This window comes from Phalacrocorax aristotelis, chromosome Z (assembly GCF_949628215.1).
Source record: "Phalacrocorax aristotelis chromosome Z, bGulAri2.1, whole genome shotgun sequence".
Lineage (NCBI taxonomy): Eukaryota > Metazoa > Chordata > Aves > Suliformes > Phalacrocoracidae > Phalacrocorax > Phalacrocorax aristotelis.
In genome coordinates this window covers 46,084,518-46,103,864 of record NC_134311.1, presented here as the reverse complement: position 1 = coordinate 46,103,864, position 19,347 = coordinate 46,084,518, and the positions used below count along the sequence as shown (strand labels likewise).

At 36.4% G+C, this 19,347-nt stretch overlaps 1 protein-coding gene across 10 annotated transcripts in view; it reads left to right on the top strand.

The window, feature by feature from the left end:
* The window catches only part of CNTLN (centlein), a 198,985-nt gene that overhangs the window by 35,706 nt on the left and 143,932 nt on the right, over positions 1–19,347 (top strand). For all 10 annotated transcript variants that reach the window (XR_012658052.1, XR_012658051.1, XR_012658053.1 and 7 more), the window contains 3 exons: positions 5,981–6,115; positions 6,704–6,883; positions 14,853–14,986. Coding sequence is in view for 7 of the 10 variants with exons in the window: in XM_075079219.1 (XP_074935320.1) it covers positions 5,981–6,115; positions 6,704–6,883; positions 14,853–14,986 (449 nt within the window). In the remaining 3 variants the exon portion in view is untranslated. The remainder of the gene's footprint in view (positions 1–5,980; positions 6,116–6,703; positions 6,884–14,852; positions 14,987–19,347) is intronic.

Below are 19,347 nucleotides of genomic sequence, written 5' to 3'. Positions count from 1 at the left end.
ATGCAGCAGATTACTTCTACAGCATGAATTTCATCCTACATTTGAAAATAATTGAGGCATCTAATGAATAGTCATGAGATGAAATAGCAGATTTCTTTTGTTATTTTTTTTCTTTTGTGTTTTTCTTTGGGAGGACTATATGAGACTGACTGGGAATGTTATTTGCTAAATGTGTGTATAAGTATTCAAATTTAGAACAATGAGGATTAATAGAGTTGAAAAAATCTTAAGAGAAATTTAAGAAAGCTAAATCAAGGAAAGCTATGAAATGTTACTGGCACATTTTTAGTGGTGTCTACTTTTTGTTCAATTCCTCCTAGAAAAAAAGGGAAGTTGGAAGGGAAGGGAGAAAGTTAGGAGTGTGGTGAGTCAGCCTCAGCTGCTTGGTGGATAAAAGAGATTATGAGAGAGAGAGAATAAATATGTAAACCTTGAAGTAGTCATTTTGAGAAAAAGAAGTTTAAAAGAATAATATTTTCATATTTAAGTTGTAATAAAACTGTTTCAATAACTAATTTTGTTTCTGCTTACGATGTCAGGATTTCATTAAAAGCCACTGCTTGGGAGAAAACACTTTAATTTTTCATCTGTTCCAGTTACTTTGTGTTAATTTTTTTTTTTTAATGTGGTATTTTAGAAGTCTACAACTGCACAGTAAAAGCTTCTGTTAAAGAATGTAATGAAGAAAGCACAGAATATAATGTTACCCTGATCCCTTTGGAAATGGAAATCGAATGCATGCCGTTTCATTGCAGTCATAGACAGACACTTTTAATATTGTGTTGCATAGACTTGGTTTTTCCATGAAGTGCTTCAGCAGCCACAGAAGAAAGGTGTGTTGTTGCATTTCTGTGTCATTAGCAGCAGAAATGAGGGATATATGTGTCAACTTTGCATTCCTACTAGATTGATTTTTAGGGATATTTTGGTAAACTATCAGTAGGTATTTGAGTTAACATCTTGACATGAAATAAAACCTGCCCTTACATTTTATGAGCCTGTGTAGAGGCAGGTACACAGTACTGATTCAGTAATGCAGTGTGATCAAATTTCAAACTGCAGAACTATGAGGGTTTTTTGCACCCTCCCCCAGTGTAAAAATTTGGAGAACACTTAATGGCAGTAATAGCATATACAGCTGTTGTTTCATGGTCCTTTTGCATGCTTTTTATTTAGCGGATTAAAAAAAATCTTTCACTGAAGACTAGAAATTCAGTGATGATGTCTCCAACATCAAACAGTTCATAATATCTTGTATTTGATTCCTAACTCATGTTCTTTTTGGAAACAGACTTCTAGCATTAAAGAGTTAGGTTTTTGCCACTTTCACTGTGTCCATATGGTAGCATGCTATCTAAATTCACACTGGATAAACATGAAGTTTAATTAAAACACTTTTTGTATATCTATTCACATGAAATATTGACAGATATTTATAACATCTGACTGCCGTGGAAAGACTCTGAGGTGTACAGAACTAAGACAAAAAGACTATTTTCCCCTTTCAGTTTTGATCTTTAGTTTTTGTAGCTCATTTTCCCATTTTGACTTAGCATATGATTTTGCTTCCTCTGCAGATTGATATGAAGGTATTTAAAAAAGAAGTAGGCTTTGCCAGTAAATAATTTGACATTATTAGTAAAGAAGAAAATTGTATTATGTTGTAGCTAAAGAGATGCTATGGGAAAGGATAAAAATGAGTTCTGGAATGACAGTCCTCTTAAACATCAAAAGACCTGCTCCACCAGGTCACAGTGTTTCTGTCTTTGTACTTACTGTTGCCTGGAGCATTCTGGGCTCCAGCAGTATACAAGGGATACTCTTTGATTCTTCCCAGCTAACAAAAGGGTAAAATCAGATTCCTTTGGTTTTCATTAGAGCAAATTAATTTCTAGAATACAGTTTTCTTTCTAGTATTTGGAAGTTCATATATGGAAAAACCTTTGGAAGCATACTCTAATTGTCTTAGTTACACGAGGTTTTTTTTTACCATTCTTGAGCACTAAGCTGTCAAAAGCCCATTGAACATTGCTTTTGTCCTGTTTTATTCAAACAAGTATGACTGCAGTCAATGCAAAATGTAAGTTGAGACTGTTCTTGTGTAGCATTAGCCTGACTTTTATGGCACCTAGACAAAAACAGTAAATACTGTGGGAATAGGTGAATTCCTGATGATTGTTTTTATCTAGTGAAGCCTGTCAAAATAACCTCATCTGGGAGGTTGCCCCATGTGTGGATCAAGTATGGGTTTCTTTCTGCTATTTCACTTGCTTACCAGAGTAGGGTAGTCTTTTAGGAACACTGCTTGTATTCTCTCCTGCAAGAAATCTGTCTTTACTCTCTTCCTCATATTATGTGGGGTAATTCATAGGTTGAGGAGGCAAAATGCAAAAACAGCTACTCAGGCAAAGGCAGATGATAATTTACTTAATTGTCTGTATCTCAGAAATTCTTTTTTATGACCCTTATTTCTACCCAGTCACGGTTCCTGAGTAATACTCCTGTTTTTTCCTTCTTTGTAAGTGTGTGACATGAGCAGATATGAGAGTAAAAGTTCAATTCATTTAGAGGAAAAGATAAGAGTGTACAAAGTGGTATCCAAGAAAAATGCTCTAAACATAACAGGATCTTTTCCACATAACTTACCTAAATAATGTTTCGCTACAGCTGCAGTAGACAACTTTGTAGACTACTCAGGTGAGTTTGCTGCTTAGTTATTGATGTGGAATATTTGACTTTTGATTGACTTAGTCTTAAGTGGGTCAGTTGTGGGGACAAGTAATTAGTATGCAAGTCTAATTCAGGATAATCTGATTATCTTGCAAGGTATGCAAAGTAAGTAGCTTATCTGAGTTTAAAATTTCATCTCAGCAATATGGAACAAACATTTGAAATAGCTAGCTGCTCTTTTGTACCTTCATGTCTCCATTCATCCTTGAAATTGCTAGAAAACTTTCCATTCCAAACAGGACTCAGTGATTCACTTCACAAATACACATACACTTACCAGTTTCAGCACAGCATATAATGAAACTAAGTAGTAACATGATGTAGCTTGTGTACTCAAATATTAGATGTGTTGAAGAGCTGGAGCTGCACTTAGAGATTTTGTGAGAGAGTGTATTTGTGAATTTTAAACTCTGTTAGAGCTAACAGGCTCCTTCAGATGGGTAGAATTTCTAAGGGTGTTCTTCAAATATAGACTTTGTCTTGATAAATGTTGAACAAGTATTAATGAGCTGGAAGGAAGACTCAAAGGAGCCACTTACTCTAATTCTATGAGTACCTGGGGAGTGGGAGGGAGGCAAACAAAATAACTGGTGCTTTCCATGGTAATGTGAATTCATACCTTTATTAAAGATGCAAGTAAATACCCTCTGCCAGCAACAATTTGTTCCTGTAACTGTAATAATATATTCTGAAGCGCAAATATTTTGCTTTTTGAATAGTGGCAATTGAGCCTGGTGTCTGGTATGTTCAAATATGGAAGAGGGGAGTCCTTAGTTAAGTGGATATCCTTTGATTTCATTATCCCTTCCTTAACGTCTGCTGAAAACAAACTAGGCTGAGAAGGTTTATACACTGGGTTATATCTCTGATAAAAACTTCACATAAATTTCTAAATCTGAAATTCAGGTTTAGTTTTTCTTTGGAGGAAACGGAAGAATGATTATGAATCTATAATCTTAGACAAGCTTTGACTGGAGTCTGTTCAAAGGGCCAGTGCTGTAGAATGAGTCTCTGTAGGGGAGTTAGTTATATTATAAAAAAATAAGTATGCTATAGGTTCAAGATTTAATTACCAATTAAACACTGTTTTAAATACAAGCTAGTTCTGGGTTATTTTGGAGGGTTCCTTTTTGTCTGTGTGGTTGTTTGGGATTAATGGCATCTGAGGCAAAAATCAAAGATATGAGAATACGAGGTTTCTGTATTTTCTTTCACATTCTCTCAATTTTTGTTCTCATTTTTTTCCATTCCTTTCAATTCACGTTCACGTTCTTTTCCATGTTTTTAAAGACCACTGTTAGAAAGTACATAATTTTATATATTCTTTAAATTCTACTGTGGCTGCTGTCGAGTATAAGGTACAACAAAAATAATTTATTTTTTTTTTATACAGTGAAATTTTTAGTGCAGAAAAATTTATCCTTCACGCCTGCCTACACTATTTACTAAATATTATCTGTTCATGGTTGCTTGTTTTCAATATTTGCTACATAAATTAGCTGGATTATATTACCTTTCTCGTATGCTAAGCTGGTTGCAGGCTTTGCTCTGCATGGGCATATTTTCTGCTATGTAGTGTGGCATGGTGGCGGACATTTTTGTTGTTTTGGTTTTGTTCTTTGGGTTTTTTTTCCCCCCTCTGTTTTTTCAATTTTGTAAGAAATGTTACCACGTTTGTAACAGTGTGTGGGTAGAAGCAGTGGTCAGAGGGATTAAATAATTTCACTAAATATGAAGGAACAATGCGTAGAAAAGATTTGGAGATGGTGGTAGGAAAAGAAATAGAACAATAAAAATATTTGCAAGGAAGGTGAGAATGTGATGTGTAGAAAAAGTGAAGAGGTCTACATAAGAGAGGCAGTCATTCCAAGTAATTTGGAAAAAGTTACAACAAAGGTGTCTTTTAAAAAGTAAAAAATGAAACAAACAAGGAAGGAAAGATAAAATCCATACAAAGAAATAATACATATTTTTAATAACTGAGACATTTGCTTAATAATGCGCTAATTTCACTGCACATCTTCAGAGATATTTTTCACATGCCTTACTGTCATACTAGCTCACTAGTGGTTTAAATAATTCATAAAGAAATTATTTCTGCCAACCTCAGTCTATTAATCAAATATGTGAAATTAATGCTTTTTGTATGATTTAACTCAGGTAATACTGAAAAATGTAGTTTATTAGCTATTAAGGTAGTTGTCAAATGTCACAACATATTTCAGCAGAAAGGGCAGAGAAGATTTACTTTGTGCTCAGTAGGGTAAAGAGCATGCATATGACATTAGGAAAAACTTCACCGAAAGGGTTGTCAGGCATTGGAACAGGCTGCCCGGACAGGTGGCGGAGTCTCCATCCCTGGAGGTATTTAAAAGAAGGGTAGATGTGGTGCTTGAGGATATGGTTTAGTGGTGGACTTGGCAGTGATAGGTTAGGGGTCGGACTCGATGACCTTAAGGGTCTTTTCCAACCTTAACGATTCTATGGTTCTATGATTCTATGATCATGAGAAGCTGGTCCTGCTACTCAGACTCCCAGAATTACCCCATCCTTCTCTGTTTATTGCTTTGTGAACAGATTCCTTGTGCAGTGTGGGTGCCCTGGATGCCAATGCACTGACGCTGTTTAACATGCAGAGCAAGCCCTGCTTACCCCTGCGTGACTTACTTTGTATTCAGGGCTGCTACCTATCATACCTGTGTTTCTTCTTGTGAGTGAGTTACTTTGAGTTCAGTGGTGGCATAGTTACTTTTATTGCCCTAATTGTTACATGTCAGTTTAAAATCAATGGTTGTTGGGTATGACTTCAAATGTATTGTTTTACATGTTTTTTTCTCAGGACATTTTCATTCTTTTTTTGAACTCTACATTTTGGCTTGATTTTTGGTATGCTAAAAGTGCAAGTGAAACAGTATTCAAATATATTCTTAATCTGTAACTACAAATATAACTTCTGCAAATGACTGTCAACTGTCTTTGTCTAAGCTTGAATGAATAATTTCTATTCAGTTCTACATTTATGGGCTCTTTTGTTTAGTACCAGCAAGATATTCAGTTCCTCGTTTACATTACTGTGTTATATAGTCATGCGGTTTTGAGTGTGATTAAGGTACTAATGAAACAAAAATAATGCTATACAACTGTATATATGAGATTGTTATATTTTATAGGTCTAAAATGCACAGGTCTAAAATCCAGTACATGCATGTTCTTTTACAATTGCTTTTTGTGTGGGTTTTTTTTTTAATAGAGACTCACAGGACAGCAGCAGGAGATAAACAATTTATTACAGAGAAAAATTGCTGTGGATGAGGAAAATGCCCGTTTGAAGAATGAATTCAGTAACTTGAACCAGAAATTTAAAGATAAAAGCCAAGAACTTAAGGTATATTGACTTGTACATAGTTTCATGAGACTGTAGCTTTGAAGTAGTTCTTTAAGCAATGTCAGCCTTTGTGGCACAGAAAGTGACAAGCTTGGAGAAAAAATTGCCTTAGGCCTTGCTGTACCTCACCATTTTCTCACATACCAACTCCAAGGAAGATGCTTTAAAGCCAAGAATCCAAGCTTTATAACTTTCAGATAAATAGTTAATGATGGAAATGGAGCAAAGAAAGTAGGAGTGTGAAGATGTGGCTTCTTGTAATTAGATTCTGATGGGACTGGCATTATTAATTGATAAAGCCGAGGTCTGGGAGGATATGTCTGTGTGGGTCTCAAAAATAGCTGGGGACAGCATCAAAGGCAGCTTGATCAATTAATGGGCTCTTTGCAAATGTGTACTCATCAAAGCTGTCATCCAGCTAAAAAATATGACCCTTCCACCTGCATGAAAGAGGCCAATAAAAGTACACAGGTGACCTTGGCCATCAAATATAGAAGAAGCTGCTGTGAGGGTAAAACTGCACAGTTTATATTTGCTGATTAGTTCTCACTTTTTTTGTTTATCGGCCCTTGTGGTACTGTTCTACAGGACACTGAGGAGAGTGCACAGAAGAAGGAAGAGCAAAACAGGCTGGTTATAAAAAACCTGGAGGAAGAAAATAAGGGATTAAATACATGCTGTGCTGACCTGCTAAATGACCTGGAGAAACTGAGGAAGCAGCAGGCACAATGGAAAACACAGAAATCTGGCAGTGATGCCAGAATAAAGGTACAAAGTGGAATGGAATCCTGGATGTTATTTCAGAATTAACTTCTCCAGACACTTGCACTACAAGTTATTTGCTTTAAATAACAAGTTATATATTCAAATCTACCAGTGGGGACTTGCATTAATTTACATTCCTTCACTTAAGACCCACAGCTTTTTAAAAATTGATGTTGCAAAGCAGGAATCTGACTTCAAATAGTCATCTTAAAATGTAATCATTAAAAAATAAAGGATACTGTATTTTGAGGTAAAATATGTATATATATGAAATAATAAAAGCTTAAAAGTATTATCATTAACAATTTTTTCTCAATGTAGAATTTACTTACCTATAATGTGGTTGCAGGAGACTTGATATTTGTTGTTTTGGAAGAACACTTTAAAACTTTTAACTGCAGTTTCAAATAAATTGTGTCCTAGCCTCCAGAGGGCTCCACTCTGTGAGAGGCCTTATTATTGCATACAGTATGTTAAAAGTTATTTCACTGTTTATGATAAAATGAAGAATAAAATAACCAAATACATTGTACAGAATATTGTATCTTTTATTTAAGTGATACTTTGTCTTGTTTGCTGGTGATAATTGGCAAGTTCTTTTTAAATTCCTGTAAGAAGTAAGCCACAAATGTGGATTCAAAGTGTTTGATGGCTGCTTATATATATGCATATTTAGCAGAATCTTTTTATTTACATGGCTAATGAATACTTGCAACTCTGCTGTTTTATACTATTGAAGTACATGACCTTCTGGTATATTCAATGTAGTAACTAATCAACATCTCGCCCAGAAACATATTTTTTCCTCCACTAGCAATTCATTGGTTTTGGTGACACTTCTGATTGTTGTGCTGATGCAAACCCTTTATAAAAAGAGCTTCATTCAGATCTGTTAACATGGGAAGTAAAGTTCTTGCAAACTGAGGGCTTTGGAGTGGCTGTGATGAAAAGCTTATAGGATTGCCAAGACAACAAATGTTGTTGATACTTGGGGGAGGAAATCTAGTGTGTACTAAAGAGATCTAATAGTTTTCAAGTTGTCAAATGTAGTGCTTGTAGTATTCGATAAATTATTGAAAATCATTGTTACCTACACCGTCAGTGAAAACAGTCAGAAAATTTTTCTGACTCTCTGTTTGCCTGGTTGATAAGGCATGCTCAAGAGAGAAAGGTGCTTCACAGCCTTGTGCTTCCAGCGATGGGAATAAGTAGTGTCAGTGTTTCAGAGTGGCATCACAAGAAGGTCAAGGTGGTGCCTAGAGCATGACAGAGAGGGGTATTCCCTGAGCCAACCTGGAATGACACACAGCTGCATCTGCTGTTCACAAACAAGAAAGAACTGATTAAGGAAATAATAATCAATGGCAGCCTTGGCTATAGTGACCATGAAATTGTGAAGACCAAGATCCTGAGAAGATCAAGGAATGAGAGTAGCACAGTACAGAACTGGAATTGAGGAGGAGAGTCTTCATCTTGTTCAGGGAAGCGGTAGGTGGAATCCCATGAGAAGCAGCAATGAAAGGTAGAGTCAGGAAAAATATTGTCTTTAAAGACAGCTTCCTCCAAGCCAAAGTATGGTCCACCCTGATACTCAGGAAAAGTGGATGTATTGGGACACCAGCTTGACTAAACAGAATTAATCACCAAACTTCAGGGTAGGGCAGGGGTGGAAAGCAGTGTTCAGGAAGCGGAAACAGTGAAAGCACCAAAGGAGAAGTTCAGAAACATTGTCTGGTGGTAACCTACCTACAGGTGAGACGTGCAAGTGATGACAGGTAGAACAAGAGTTTCTTGCACTACTTTAGTAGTAAAAGGCTGAACAAGGAAAATGGGGATCTGTTGCTGAAAGAGGAGGATGAATTAGTGACAGCAGGTAACAGATACAGCAGAGGTAATGAGCGTCATCAGAGGTACTGAGTGTCATCTTTGCCTTAGTCTTCTTCAGTGAGATTCCCCCAAGCATTTGTGCCTAAATGCAGAGTTCAAGGAGAAGTACTAAAGAGTGGATGAATTGGGAGATATCTGAGAGAACTTGACTATACACATCCATTGGACCTGCTGATACATCCAGAGGTGCTGAGGGAGTTGGCTGATATCACTGTCAGGCTGCTGCCTGTCATCTTTCAAAAGTAGCGTATTGATCAGGGGAGGTCCCTGATGAAAAGGGTAATCCAAGAGCGAAAATCACAGAGGAAGTCATCTTAGTATATATGTGCCTTGAAAGTAATTTCTGGGCACGTAATTGAGAAAGTGATTAGAAACAGTAATGGATTTACCAAGGGTGAGTCATTCCTGACTAACCTGGTTGTCGTTTGTGATAAAATGATTGTGTCTGTGGACAAGAGGAGAGCTTGGATGTGATTGACCTTAACTTCAGCAGGACTTTTGACACTGTCTTGCTGTATTCTTGTACCCAAATTAGGATGTTACGGCTGGATAGGTGGACAACATGTTTAAAAGAACTATTTGGATGTTTAAGTTCAGAGGACTGCGTCTGTAGGCTTATAATAAGTGGTGTACTACATGATCTATCCTGGACCTGTCTTGTTTGAAATCTTTATCAGTGACGTAGAAGAAAGGACAGCAGGCATGCTCTCATCAGGTTTGCAGATTACACCAATCTGGGAAGAAGTAGGTGTGCTTGAGGGCTTTGCTGCCATGGACCTTGACAGAAATGGGCCAACAGGAGTCTTAAGCAGGACAAATGATGAGTCTTGCTGTGGGAAGGCAGAACTCTGCAGCCATACAGGGGCTGGGGATCAGCTGTGGGGGGCAGCAAGCTGCATCAGGGCCAGCCATGTACACCCAGGCAGCAAGGAGGTCCAGCAGTACCTAGCGAGGCATAAGCAGGGCGTGGCTCCAAGAGCTAGGGGAGGAATAGACCCACTTTGCTCAGTACTCTAGATACTGCACTGATTTTTGGGTACAGTACAAGAAAGATATCAGTAAGCTGGCTGGAGGTGAGACAGTGGGGCTGGAGACCTTGTCTTTTGAGGAGAGGTTGTGGGATGGGCTGGTTCAGCCAGGAGAAGGGATGGCTTTGGGGCTGAGGTGATGCAACAGCATCTCTGGCACAAACTGGAGACTGGGTGGAGGATATGCAGCTGGGCTCCTCACAGCTTTGCCTGGAGGAAGGGTGAGATGCAGCACAAGCTGAAACAGGAGAAGCTGAGGCCAGAGATGAGGAGCCTTTTCCCCAGGAGGACAGCCCTGGACTGGGGCTGGGGCCCATGGAGGTTGGGCCATCTCCATCATCAGGAGATTTTGTAAAGCCCTGAGCAGGGCCGTCAGGCCCCCTGGGTGAACCTGCTTTAGGCAGGGTCTGTGGCTGGAGACCTCCCTAGGTCCCTGCCAGCCTATGTGTGTCCATGGGTCTGATGCCTTAGCTTCTGCCTTCCCGCCACGTCACCCCCCTCCCACCATGATGTTAGACAAGTGACTATCCACCTTTGCTAGTGGACAGAGTTAGGTGAAGTTGTTTATCTTACGCAAGGATTAAGAAGCATATTAAAAATACTTATGAGCAAGACAGAAATGTTATTTTTGACCTCTAGGAAGTAGTAATATGTTGTCTCACTGCTTTTTAGCAATACTTTGTAAAATAATAATTTGTAAAAACACACAAAGTTGCTTTCATAGTTTATAATTTTACATATACCCTTCCTGCAAATATTTGCTTAAAAATTTAAGTTTCAGTTAGAATTAATTTCTCCCTCTGTTCCTGACATTCCACATTTCTATTACTTGACACTCAAGAAACCATACTGGATGCCAGATTGGCCCTTAACAGGATGCTTGTAAACAATAAAGAGTAATAATTTCCTTATCCACAGAGGCCAAATATGACATTATCATACTACATGATTGGGCTGCAGGTGATGTTCTAATATATACACCCCAATATAACATGTCCCTGAAATGCTTTTAAAAAGTAATTTATGAGCAAATTCAATAATGGAATTGTATTGTTGTTCTCAAGTGATTGGGAAAATGGTTACAGATAATAATTCGAATTCAGAAATCATCTCTGCTTCTGAAAGTCAGTTCTGACTCTTAGCCTTGAGTTTAGGAGTTGAACCAGCATCTCCTTTTGTACATGTTTTTTAGTAATGAAGTGGAGTTAGTATTTAACAATAGTGTAGATGATGTATACAGACACTATTCATGTTAGTTTTCCATATCTGTGGAAGAATAAAATGAAACCTTACCAGTGTAAGCTAACTCAACATTGTTTTAAAAATGTGTATTAGGTAATAGAAATGCTATGTCTAAAGAACTAATTTTTCTTTTGGAAAAGTGGCCCTCTGTTCAGAGACTAAACTGAGTGTTACTAGCCCATTTTTTTTCAGTCTTTAAACCACTTTATGTGCAGAAAAGTGTCACTTGTCACTTTCAAAGACTGATTGTTTCCAGACCTACTATAAGCTGAATTGGGGTGTAAAATTCAACTTTTTTCAAATTGAGAGAAAAAGCTTCTCTGGCTTGTTTGTCCATTTAAGGAGTGTTTCTTTAAAGATTTGCCATATTAGGTGAAATCCAAGTAATACAGTTTAACAGGAAGATGCCTGATAAGGTGGCTGAAAGGGTGGTAATTGTGTTTTATTGTTTGTCTTTCCCAATATGCCTTCATATAAATAATGTACAAAAAATTAACATAGGGCTTTTCCTTCTGCCTTAAAGTAGTTCTCCAGAATTACTCTTCTGTGCTCCCAGGGCTTACATTATCTTTCAGTATTTCCCAAAAGCACACAAATGGAAAAGCTGTCCATTGGCCACCTTCTGCATGGATGTGTCTCCATATTTAAGAATGAATGAGACATTTGAGTTATTTTGTTGTTCTTTGGGTGGAGGTTGATTAAGTTATTGTTGAATAATGGTAGGAATGTATATTTTCCCAAACTCAGACAGTCACAAAAGGCTTTGTATGTAGACAGAAGAAATGTCAGACTGGCAGATTTTAAGTGGAGGTGGCCTAAAAGATAGCAGAATTGCTTATTGTTTTTTTTGTTTTGTTTTGTTTTCCCTTCCTAGTTGGTAATTACTTTTTAAAGTTCCTAATGTCTGAAGGTGGGAGCTTTTAAAGAAACAGGGAAAAGTGTTCTCTCTTAAAATGAAACACTCTGAGAAACAGCCATCTCTATCAAGAGGAGCCTGGGATTTTACTTCCACTTAAAAATGAGAATTTTGTTGAGATGAGACCTTGAAAAAATACTATCACTTTTGTCATAATACATAGCAAGAAAAAAACATGAAAACAAAGCTACTGTGTTTGAAAGTGACTTTCTAAGGGTTTGGAGCTACAAATAACAAAACCTTAGTGTTAATTCACGGTGAGTCCATAATCTATGCACAACTATGCGGCCTCATGCCTTGTCTGTGCGTTATGCTTTTGATGCTGGAAATTCTTTTAAATTCACCTTTTCTCTGATTTTTTTGAATTTATAGTTCTTGGCCTTGAAGTTGTCAAAATATTCCTGTAATGTTTTACCTTAAGTTATTATTCTGGTATTTATTTTCATTTCATTTTAGGTAGGACCACCACTTTTTATGGCTAGAAGTAATGACTAGCCTTATTTTTCATCCATCATTTTCAGTACTGTGATAAAAAAGTATGTATTTTCTCTAAAATAAGCATTTTCTTCATATAACTGAATTACTATATGTTTTGGTCCACTGTATTTTAAATACCACTTACTTTGCTCTAATGTGCTTTAAAAGATTGAATTCTAAACAGTCTGTATGTACCATTGAAATAAGCTTTCATCTGAAAATCAGGTTTCGGACAACTTGTATTTAGCAATCATTCCATCTGCATGTTTATGCAATGAAACTACCTTCTTGGCTACTATATCAACTTAAAGGCAACATAATAAATTCCACATGATTTTAAAAAATGGAGAGGCTCAAAAATTCAGCGTATAAGATCATAGGTTACATAATCTTAGATTTCTGACATATATACAGAAGCTCTACTGAATGCCTCAGTGTATGATATTTCAGTATATAAGCTATTTGTATAAAAAGTCTCTCCTTGACCCTTTTTTTATGTTCTGCCCTTTCAGTACTGCTTCTTATTTCCAAAGAAAGTCAAGGTTTCAAAATCAGTTCAAGAAGTTGAACTGCTTAATTTGTTAGTTGAAGTGAAAATCTGAAGTTGCGTATGTCATAAATGGGGTGAAGTACTGAAAGATACTTTTTTCCTGTTTTTAAATTTTGTCATTGTATAACTTTAATGACAAAATAATTTGTTAACTCTTTTTTCTGTTGTACCCTGTAATGGAGGATGAGAATTCAAGCATTGGTGAAATCATATGAGTTGTTTTTTTTTTTAACTTTAATCCCTTCAACTCTATAGTGTGGTGTGAAAGATTTATTAACAGAACATGTAAACTATTGTAATTTTTGTTTGCATATGTAATAACTCTTAGCTGCTGAGGGAAAAAACCACTGAGGAGAAACCCTAAGATTATTTGGCTGTAAGTTATAAATGTTTTATTACACTTCAACATTGTAATGTGTTTATAGAATGAACTGCCTCCTATCATTCTGAAATCTTTTGTTATCTGAGAAAAAAAAATTTTTTTTGCTACCCAGCCTTTAAGACTATATGATGACTCATCAGTCGGTATACCAGGTATATAGCCTGAGATTTACCACAAAGCAAGTAGTATTCTTACCTCATTCACTCATGAATTTTGCTATGTCCTCTAATTAATGTTACTGTTATTAATAGTACATGATCATTCTTGTCGAAGTTAAAAGAATTTGATTGCAGTTCAGTTCTGATTCATCCAAATATGTATAAGACATTTTTATGCTATTTTAAAGACAGGCAATTAAATACTCACTTTTCAGTTATAAAAATGTTTTGATACCCTCAATATTTGAGGCGTCCTTGCTGAAAGGGAAAAATGTACATTTCTTTATTTCTTTAAATAAGTCTGTATGTAAATGGAAGATAAACTTATATGCTGTTGGCAGTAGATAAGGAGTGCTATCCTACTCAGAGGTATTTATTTTAAATTATTGATGAATCCTGGTATATTTGTCTTACTGAGAATGAGTGATTGTGCCTGTGAGTAGCATAATACCAAAGCAGGTCTAAGGCTGTTGCTACCTTCTGAAACTCTGTTCAAGATATTGCTGCAATATTTCTAGTTACATTCTTGCCTCAAACATTCTGGGAGAATTGTCATACAAAGCTTCTTAAGGACTGAAGTACTATTCTAAGCTGCTAAACGTCCAGAGAACTCCAGGAAGGTCACTATGTAGAGATCGAAGTCTTGCTTGAGTAAGCTATCTTGCTGCTATATTTCCCAGATATACCTCCACACTTTGCTGACTGACTTCTACAGTAAGTCTTAATGTAGAAGGCAAGCTATTGTTCACATTGTTTTCAACAGGCATTTCCAGGAGTTTTCTCGTATGCTGTTTCTTTTCTGGTATTTGCACTGAGTTAGAAGAGCAAAATCAAAGCAGATTTAAGAAGCTGTCTCAAAAATGGGTCTGTGTCTGTGTTTCTTAGTTCATGTGTCCAATATTGTCCAGTTTTTTGAGAACTTAATGAATGTATATCTGGGGTTTGTTAGGAGTAGTTTTTTTCTGTGTGATGTCTACACAGAAAACGAGGCTTAATTGGTTTAATTGGTTCAGTAGTTAAATAGTGTACTGTTGCTTTGCAGAGATTTGATTCAGGATTCTCCTTCCACATGCAGCAAACAAATGAATTAAGGAAAACTTCCTACAGTACAGGTGGCCACGTCAGATTTGAAATATACCTTTTTTCTGGTATTTGATGTTTTGCATATACACACATGCGCATTTACCTATATGTATTTGCTTAGACCAAAATAAATACATGCATGTATGTATGTGCACATCCATATGTCTGTGTACATAGATAACATGCATAGTACATCTTAACTTTTTCTTATACATTAACTTTAATACATTTCAAATGCCTTCTTTGCAGAATTTGGAAACTGATTTAACAGAGGCAAGAGAACAAATGAAGGAGTTGCACAGTATATGCAGTAACTTGTCATCTCAGGTAGCTGTGAAACAGGAAGAACTCTCACAAAAGGATTGTGATGTGATCAGAGTTAAGTAAGTAGTTAATGATTTCATGATCTTGAAGTCTGAATCTTTTCAAAGAGTCTGTTGTTCCACTTACAAAGCAGTATATTGCATTAGAGGTATTTTTGTGCAAAAGTGTATTTTCATAGTATTCTGTTCCACAAGATGTAAAGCTTTTGGAAGTCTACCAGTACATGACGGCTTATGTAGACTCTCCCTGGTATATTTTGACTCTTAGTATATTATTATCAGTTTTTGAGTAGGGATGGACTTTAAAAATTACACTTACATAATTAGAATTGGGTCAAAGAACTACCAGTCTCCACTGAAAGTAACAAAATACCAATATGATCAGTGACATAAACATTTAATTGGGGAGGCTAAATGCCTGAAACTTAGAAAAACTTTAAGCCCAACTTGAACTTTTTAATTAGAGTAAAATCAGATGAGTCAGCAAAAGTCTACATAGGCCTGCGCTAAAGGTTTCAAGTGCAGTGGTTTAAGCTTTATCTTAGGTCTCACACACCATTTCTTTACACTGAACCTATAAGATTAGTGCTGTATTATTTGAGTCATGGAAAAGTAATGAAGGATGGAATGAATTATATGAATTGACTAGACTACTGAATCCCTCAAAATGAGAGTAATGGCAGAAGACAATTGATAACTTTAAGTGGATTGTGCGGAAACTGTCCATTTTTCATCTCTTAGTTTGAGGTGTGCACAGTGTTTGTCACTCCTGTTTCAGCAAATTATACTCCCTTCAATATTCCCTCAAACTGTTCTTATGTCTGAAATGCTGCCATTGGGATGCAGAAATCATTGGTATGAACACTCCTTTTTGCTTTCCAAGCAGAAACAATTTTACCGTAGGGAGTCAGTATCTAAGTCTTTTTTGGGGAAAAAAGCTAGAAATATGTTTTTTGATGCCTCTGATCTAAATTGTTGTCCTAGTATTTGTTGAAATCTTTACAGGAAAAAATGATGTTTTGTTAGTTTCATATTTAAAAGGTATAACAGTTGCCTTTTCAAAAGTCAATAAAAAATAGACAAGTTAAATGGGAAATTGTATTGAAAGAGGAAATCACTGGAATTTGTGCAATTAATCAGTGGACTGATAGGCTTTATTACCTTCTGAAATTATTCTCAGAAGCTGATATATGTGTGAGAGGACTAGGGACAGCAAAGAAGATATTTTTTAAGTCAGGTAATGAGGGTTTGCAAAGTTACTGCTTGTTGGTTGCAGTTTAGGATAATGCAGACTGAGTTGGCCAAATCATTGAACTTAAATTTTCACAAAATTTATTCTTTGCTTTTCACTGCAAAACAACCTCTTAGAATTTGTCACAGAAATTTTGTTTAAATATGTAATTAAAATAAGCACTTTTCTGAACAGAAAGTCTGAACTTGAGGTAACAAAAAGGTGGACAACATACTTGTTTTGAAGTGTTTGAAGTCGTCTTCTGTATGTTTTTCCATACAACCAACCTTCTAAATTTATGGAAAAGCTAGTCAAATGGATCATGTATGTTTTTTCTGTGTGGTCAAATATTTTCCTTCCTAGATACTTAACTGGTATTGTGAATTATAGTTGACAGGTTATATATATCCATATAGTTGATCAGTATCACTGTAATTCAATGTCTGCTACTCTTTTTAATGAACTGTCTTTGGCTACAAGTTTCTTGTTGACATTTCTATTATGAAAAAAGAAGGCTTATGCTAAATCACTTATATAAAATTCACAATTTCAGGCAGTTTTTTCAGTAGTTGACAATACAAACTAGAAATTAAAAATATATATTTTTTGTAGTACAGAATACTGAAGTTTCTTCTTCCCTTCTCAAGGTGTCAGTACATACATTAAACTTTTTCTATTGTTTTTTAGTGGAAAAAAAAGTCAAAACAATAAAAGTCTATTCAGACAAAAGCTGAACTCTTACTTAAGTTAAAGAAAGCAACAGTGCAGAATTAAAGGTAAAACTCCAAGGAGAAAATAAAATCTTTACATCTTCTTATCTTCCTATGCCAAGGTCTTAGACCTGTGTTAACTTCATGATTGAAGCATTTGATTGTTTGTTTTTTTTTTTAACTGATAACTTATTTTTTTAGTTACTCTTGTTTCAGACTTAGTCTTATAAAAGTATTATGTCGAATGTTCGGTTTTCATTTAGTGCTGGCAGAAAATTCTTTGACAAATAGTATGGAAAATACCCTATCTCCCTTACTGTCTCATTTCCCATCATCAATTTCAAACCTTTGCACCTGAAGAAGATGGTCTGATTTGCAAATCTCCCTGCTGTCCCCACTGCTCTGTCTCTTGCTCTCCCTGTCTGCTGCCTGCCTGTCTTCCCCACCCTCCACCTTTTCGAAAACAGACCAGGAGCACAGTCGTAATTATTAGAAGCAAACTCTAGAGGAAGAAAGGAAGGCAACTGCCTTCTTTCATTTGGTGTCTTCTTTCATATGCAACATAGGCAGATCCAGAAAAATACTCTTTCAGCTGACACCTTGGTAATACTGTCTGAAATTTTTACAGTAGATGCTAATATCAATTGGAAAAGAAAGTCTCTAAGGGTCTATGTGCAAACTGGTCTGGTGGTGCTCTGTTTCTTGTGCAATCGTAACTTCTTGCTCTGTTCTGCATATCTGTCAGCTTGTTACCAAGAGTTTTTTTCAGTTTAAGCGTGACTATGTCTGTAGACACTAAAAGAACTGTTTTCTTTAAGGGGCAGTCTTTTCAGCAAATTAGCAGGGACCAAAATTTTGAAGCAGTACTCCAGTGTAACTCTAGTCCTACAGAATAGCAGGTGTTTTTGAAAATCCCACCCAGTGCCAATATAAGTCTGCCACATGCTTTTGAGGTGTGGAAGATAAATTTTCTAAGACCAGTGAACAGAAAGTATTTACAGGATCCATCCTGCACAGTGGATGTCTTAAAAAAGCCACCACCTTTCTTTGCTGGCTTTATTTTTGCAAAGCACCCTCCATCTCACTAGGTTTAATTTCAAGCTCCTGAAGTAGTTGTGAAATGCATTTCCTTGTTATATTTTTCATGTTTGCATTCAGTACAGGTTTTCTGGACCTATTTAGAGTCCCTGGTAGCATTTGCATTTTCATGTTCTTGAAGAATGTTAAATCTTGCTGTTTTTTTCTGAAGATTAACTCCAATTCATCTCTGCATTTTTTGTTTTAAAATTATGCTAAATATCAGGATTTAGAACTTTGAGTTTACTGCTGAGCACTCAGTGGTCTGTGTCTCACTGGCACAGAGCTCTGGTAGAACTCTGAACAGAAAACTGGAGTGATTTGCTTGACTCAGAGGCTTGAGCCTTGCTGTCACAGGTATCCAGGAAATATTAAACTGTTTGCGAATATAGTGAAGCTCTATTCTAAAATTAATTAGACTTTCTTGCCCTGTGATCTTAATGAAAGTGTGTGCCAGGACTTCATTAATTTGATGAGTTTCTAGTCCAAATCTATCTCCAATAGTTTTACAATCACTTCTTTTGTAACAATGTTTCTATTTTTCCTTTCCCCCAGCCCCCCCGTTGCTGTTTACCTCCATGCCGTAAATTATGAGGCAGTCGGATTTCTACTCAGCCCTTATTTTGCTGCTCTGGGATTTTCAGGTTATTCCTTGCTGTGTGCTGTAAACCGTTTCACAGTATCTATGCCATTCCCCTGAGAAGCCATAATTCATAGTGCCTGTCACTGTGTTGTATTTCTAAACTACAGGTAATGGAATCTAGAAATTTCCTGAATTACCCCAAACCATCTTATATTCCCTTGGTAATAGGGGTAGCTGAGGTACTCAGAATCCCAACATATTCACCAAAACTGTGGAGGTAAAACAGAGTCAACATCATCACCTGAAGTGGTGGGTGTGAAGAACATTAACTCTATTTGCAGCATAGTTATATACCTTTTGGAGTGACAAGCTATTAATTTCATTTACATCTCTAGGAAGCCACAGTTTACTCTTAAACTGTTGGTGTGTGCACAACATAAAGGTTTTATTTACTATTATCCTCCAAGGGTAGGAGGAAACTTTAGTTCACACTCTTGACAGATATAAACACCAGGGCTATCTCTACCCTAAACAATAGTATGATTCTTAAATATTGTTATTGACAGGGCAAGGTGTCAAATCTTTGAGTCTTGCTGCAATGCTGTTTGTGGTGTTTTCATGAAGTGTCAACCTTGCAACGTTTAAAGCAAAATCTCCTAAGTTTATTGTATCTTACATTAGTGGCCAAAATAATGTAGTTATGCTCTTCTATTTTGACTTCAGAAAAACCTGACTTTTTCATAGCAGGCTCTTCCATGTGACTTGAAGAGTGCGCACTGCTTGTAAATTTCTTGGTTTCCCATTGTATTGGTCTTGAGGT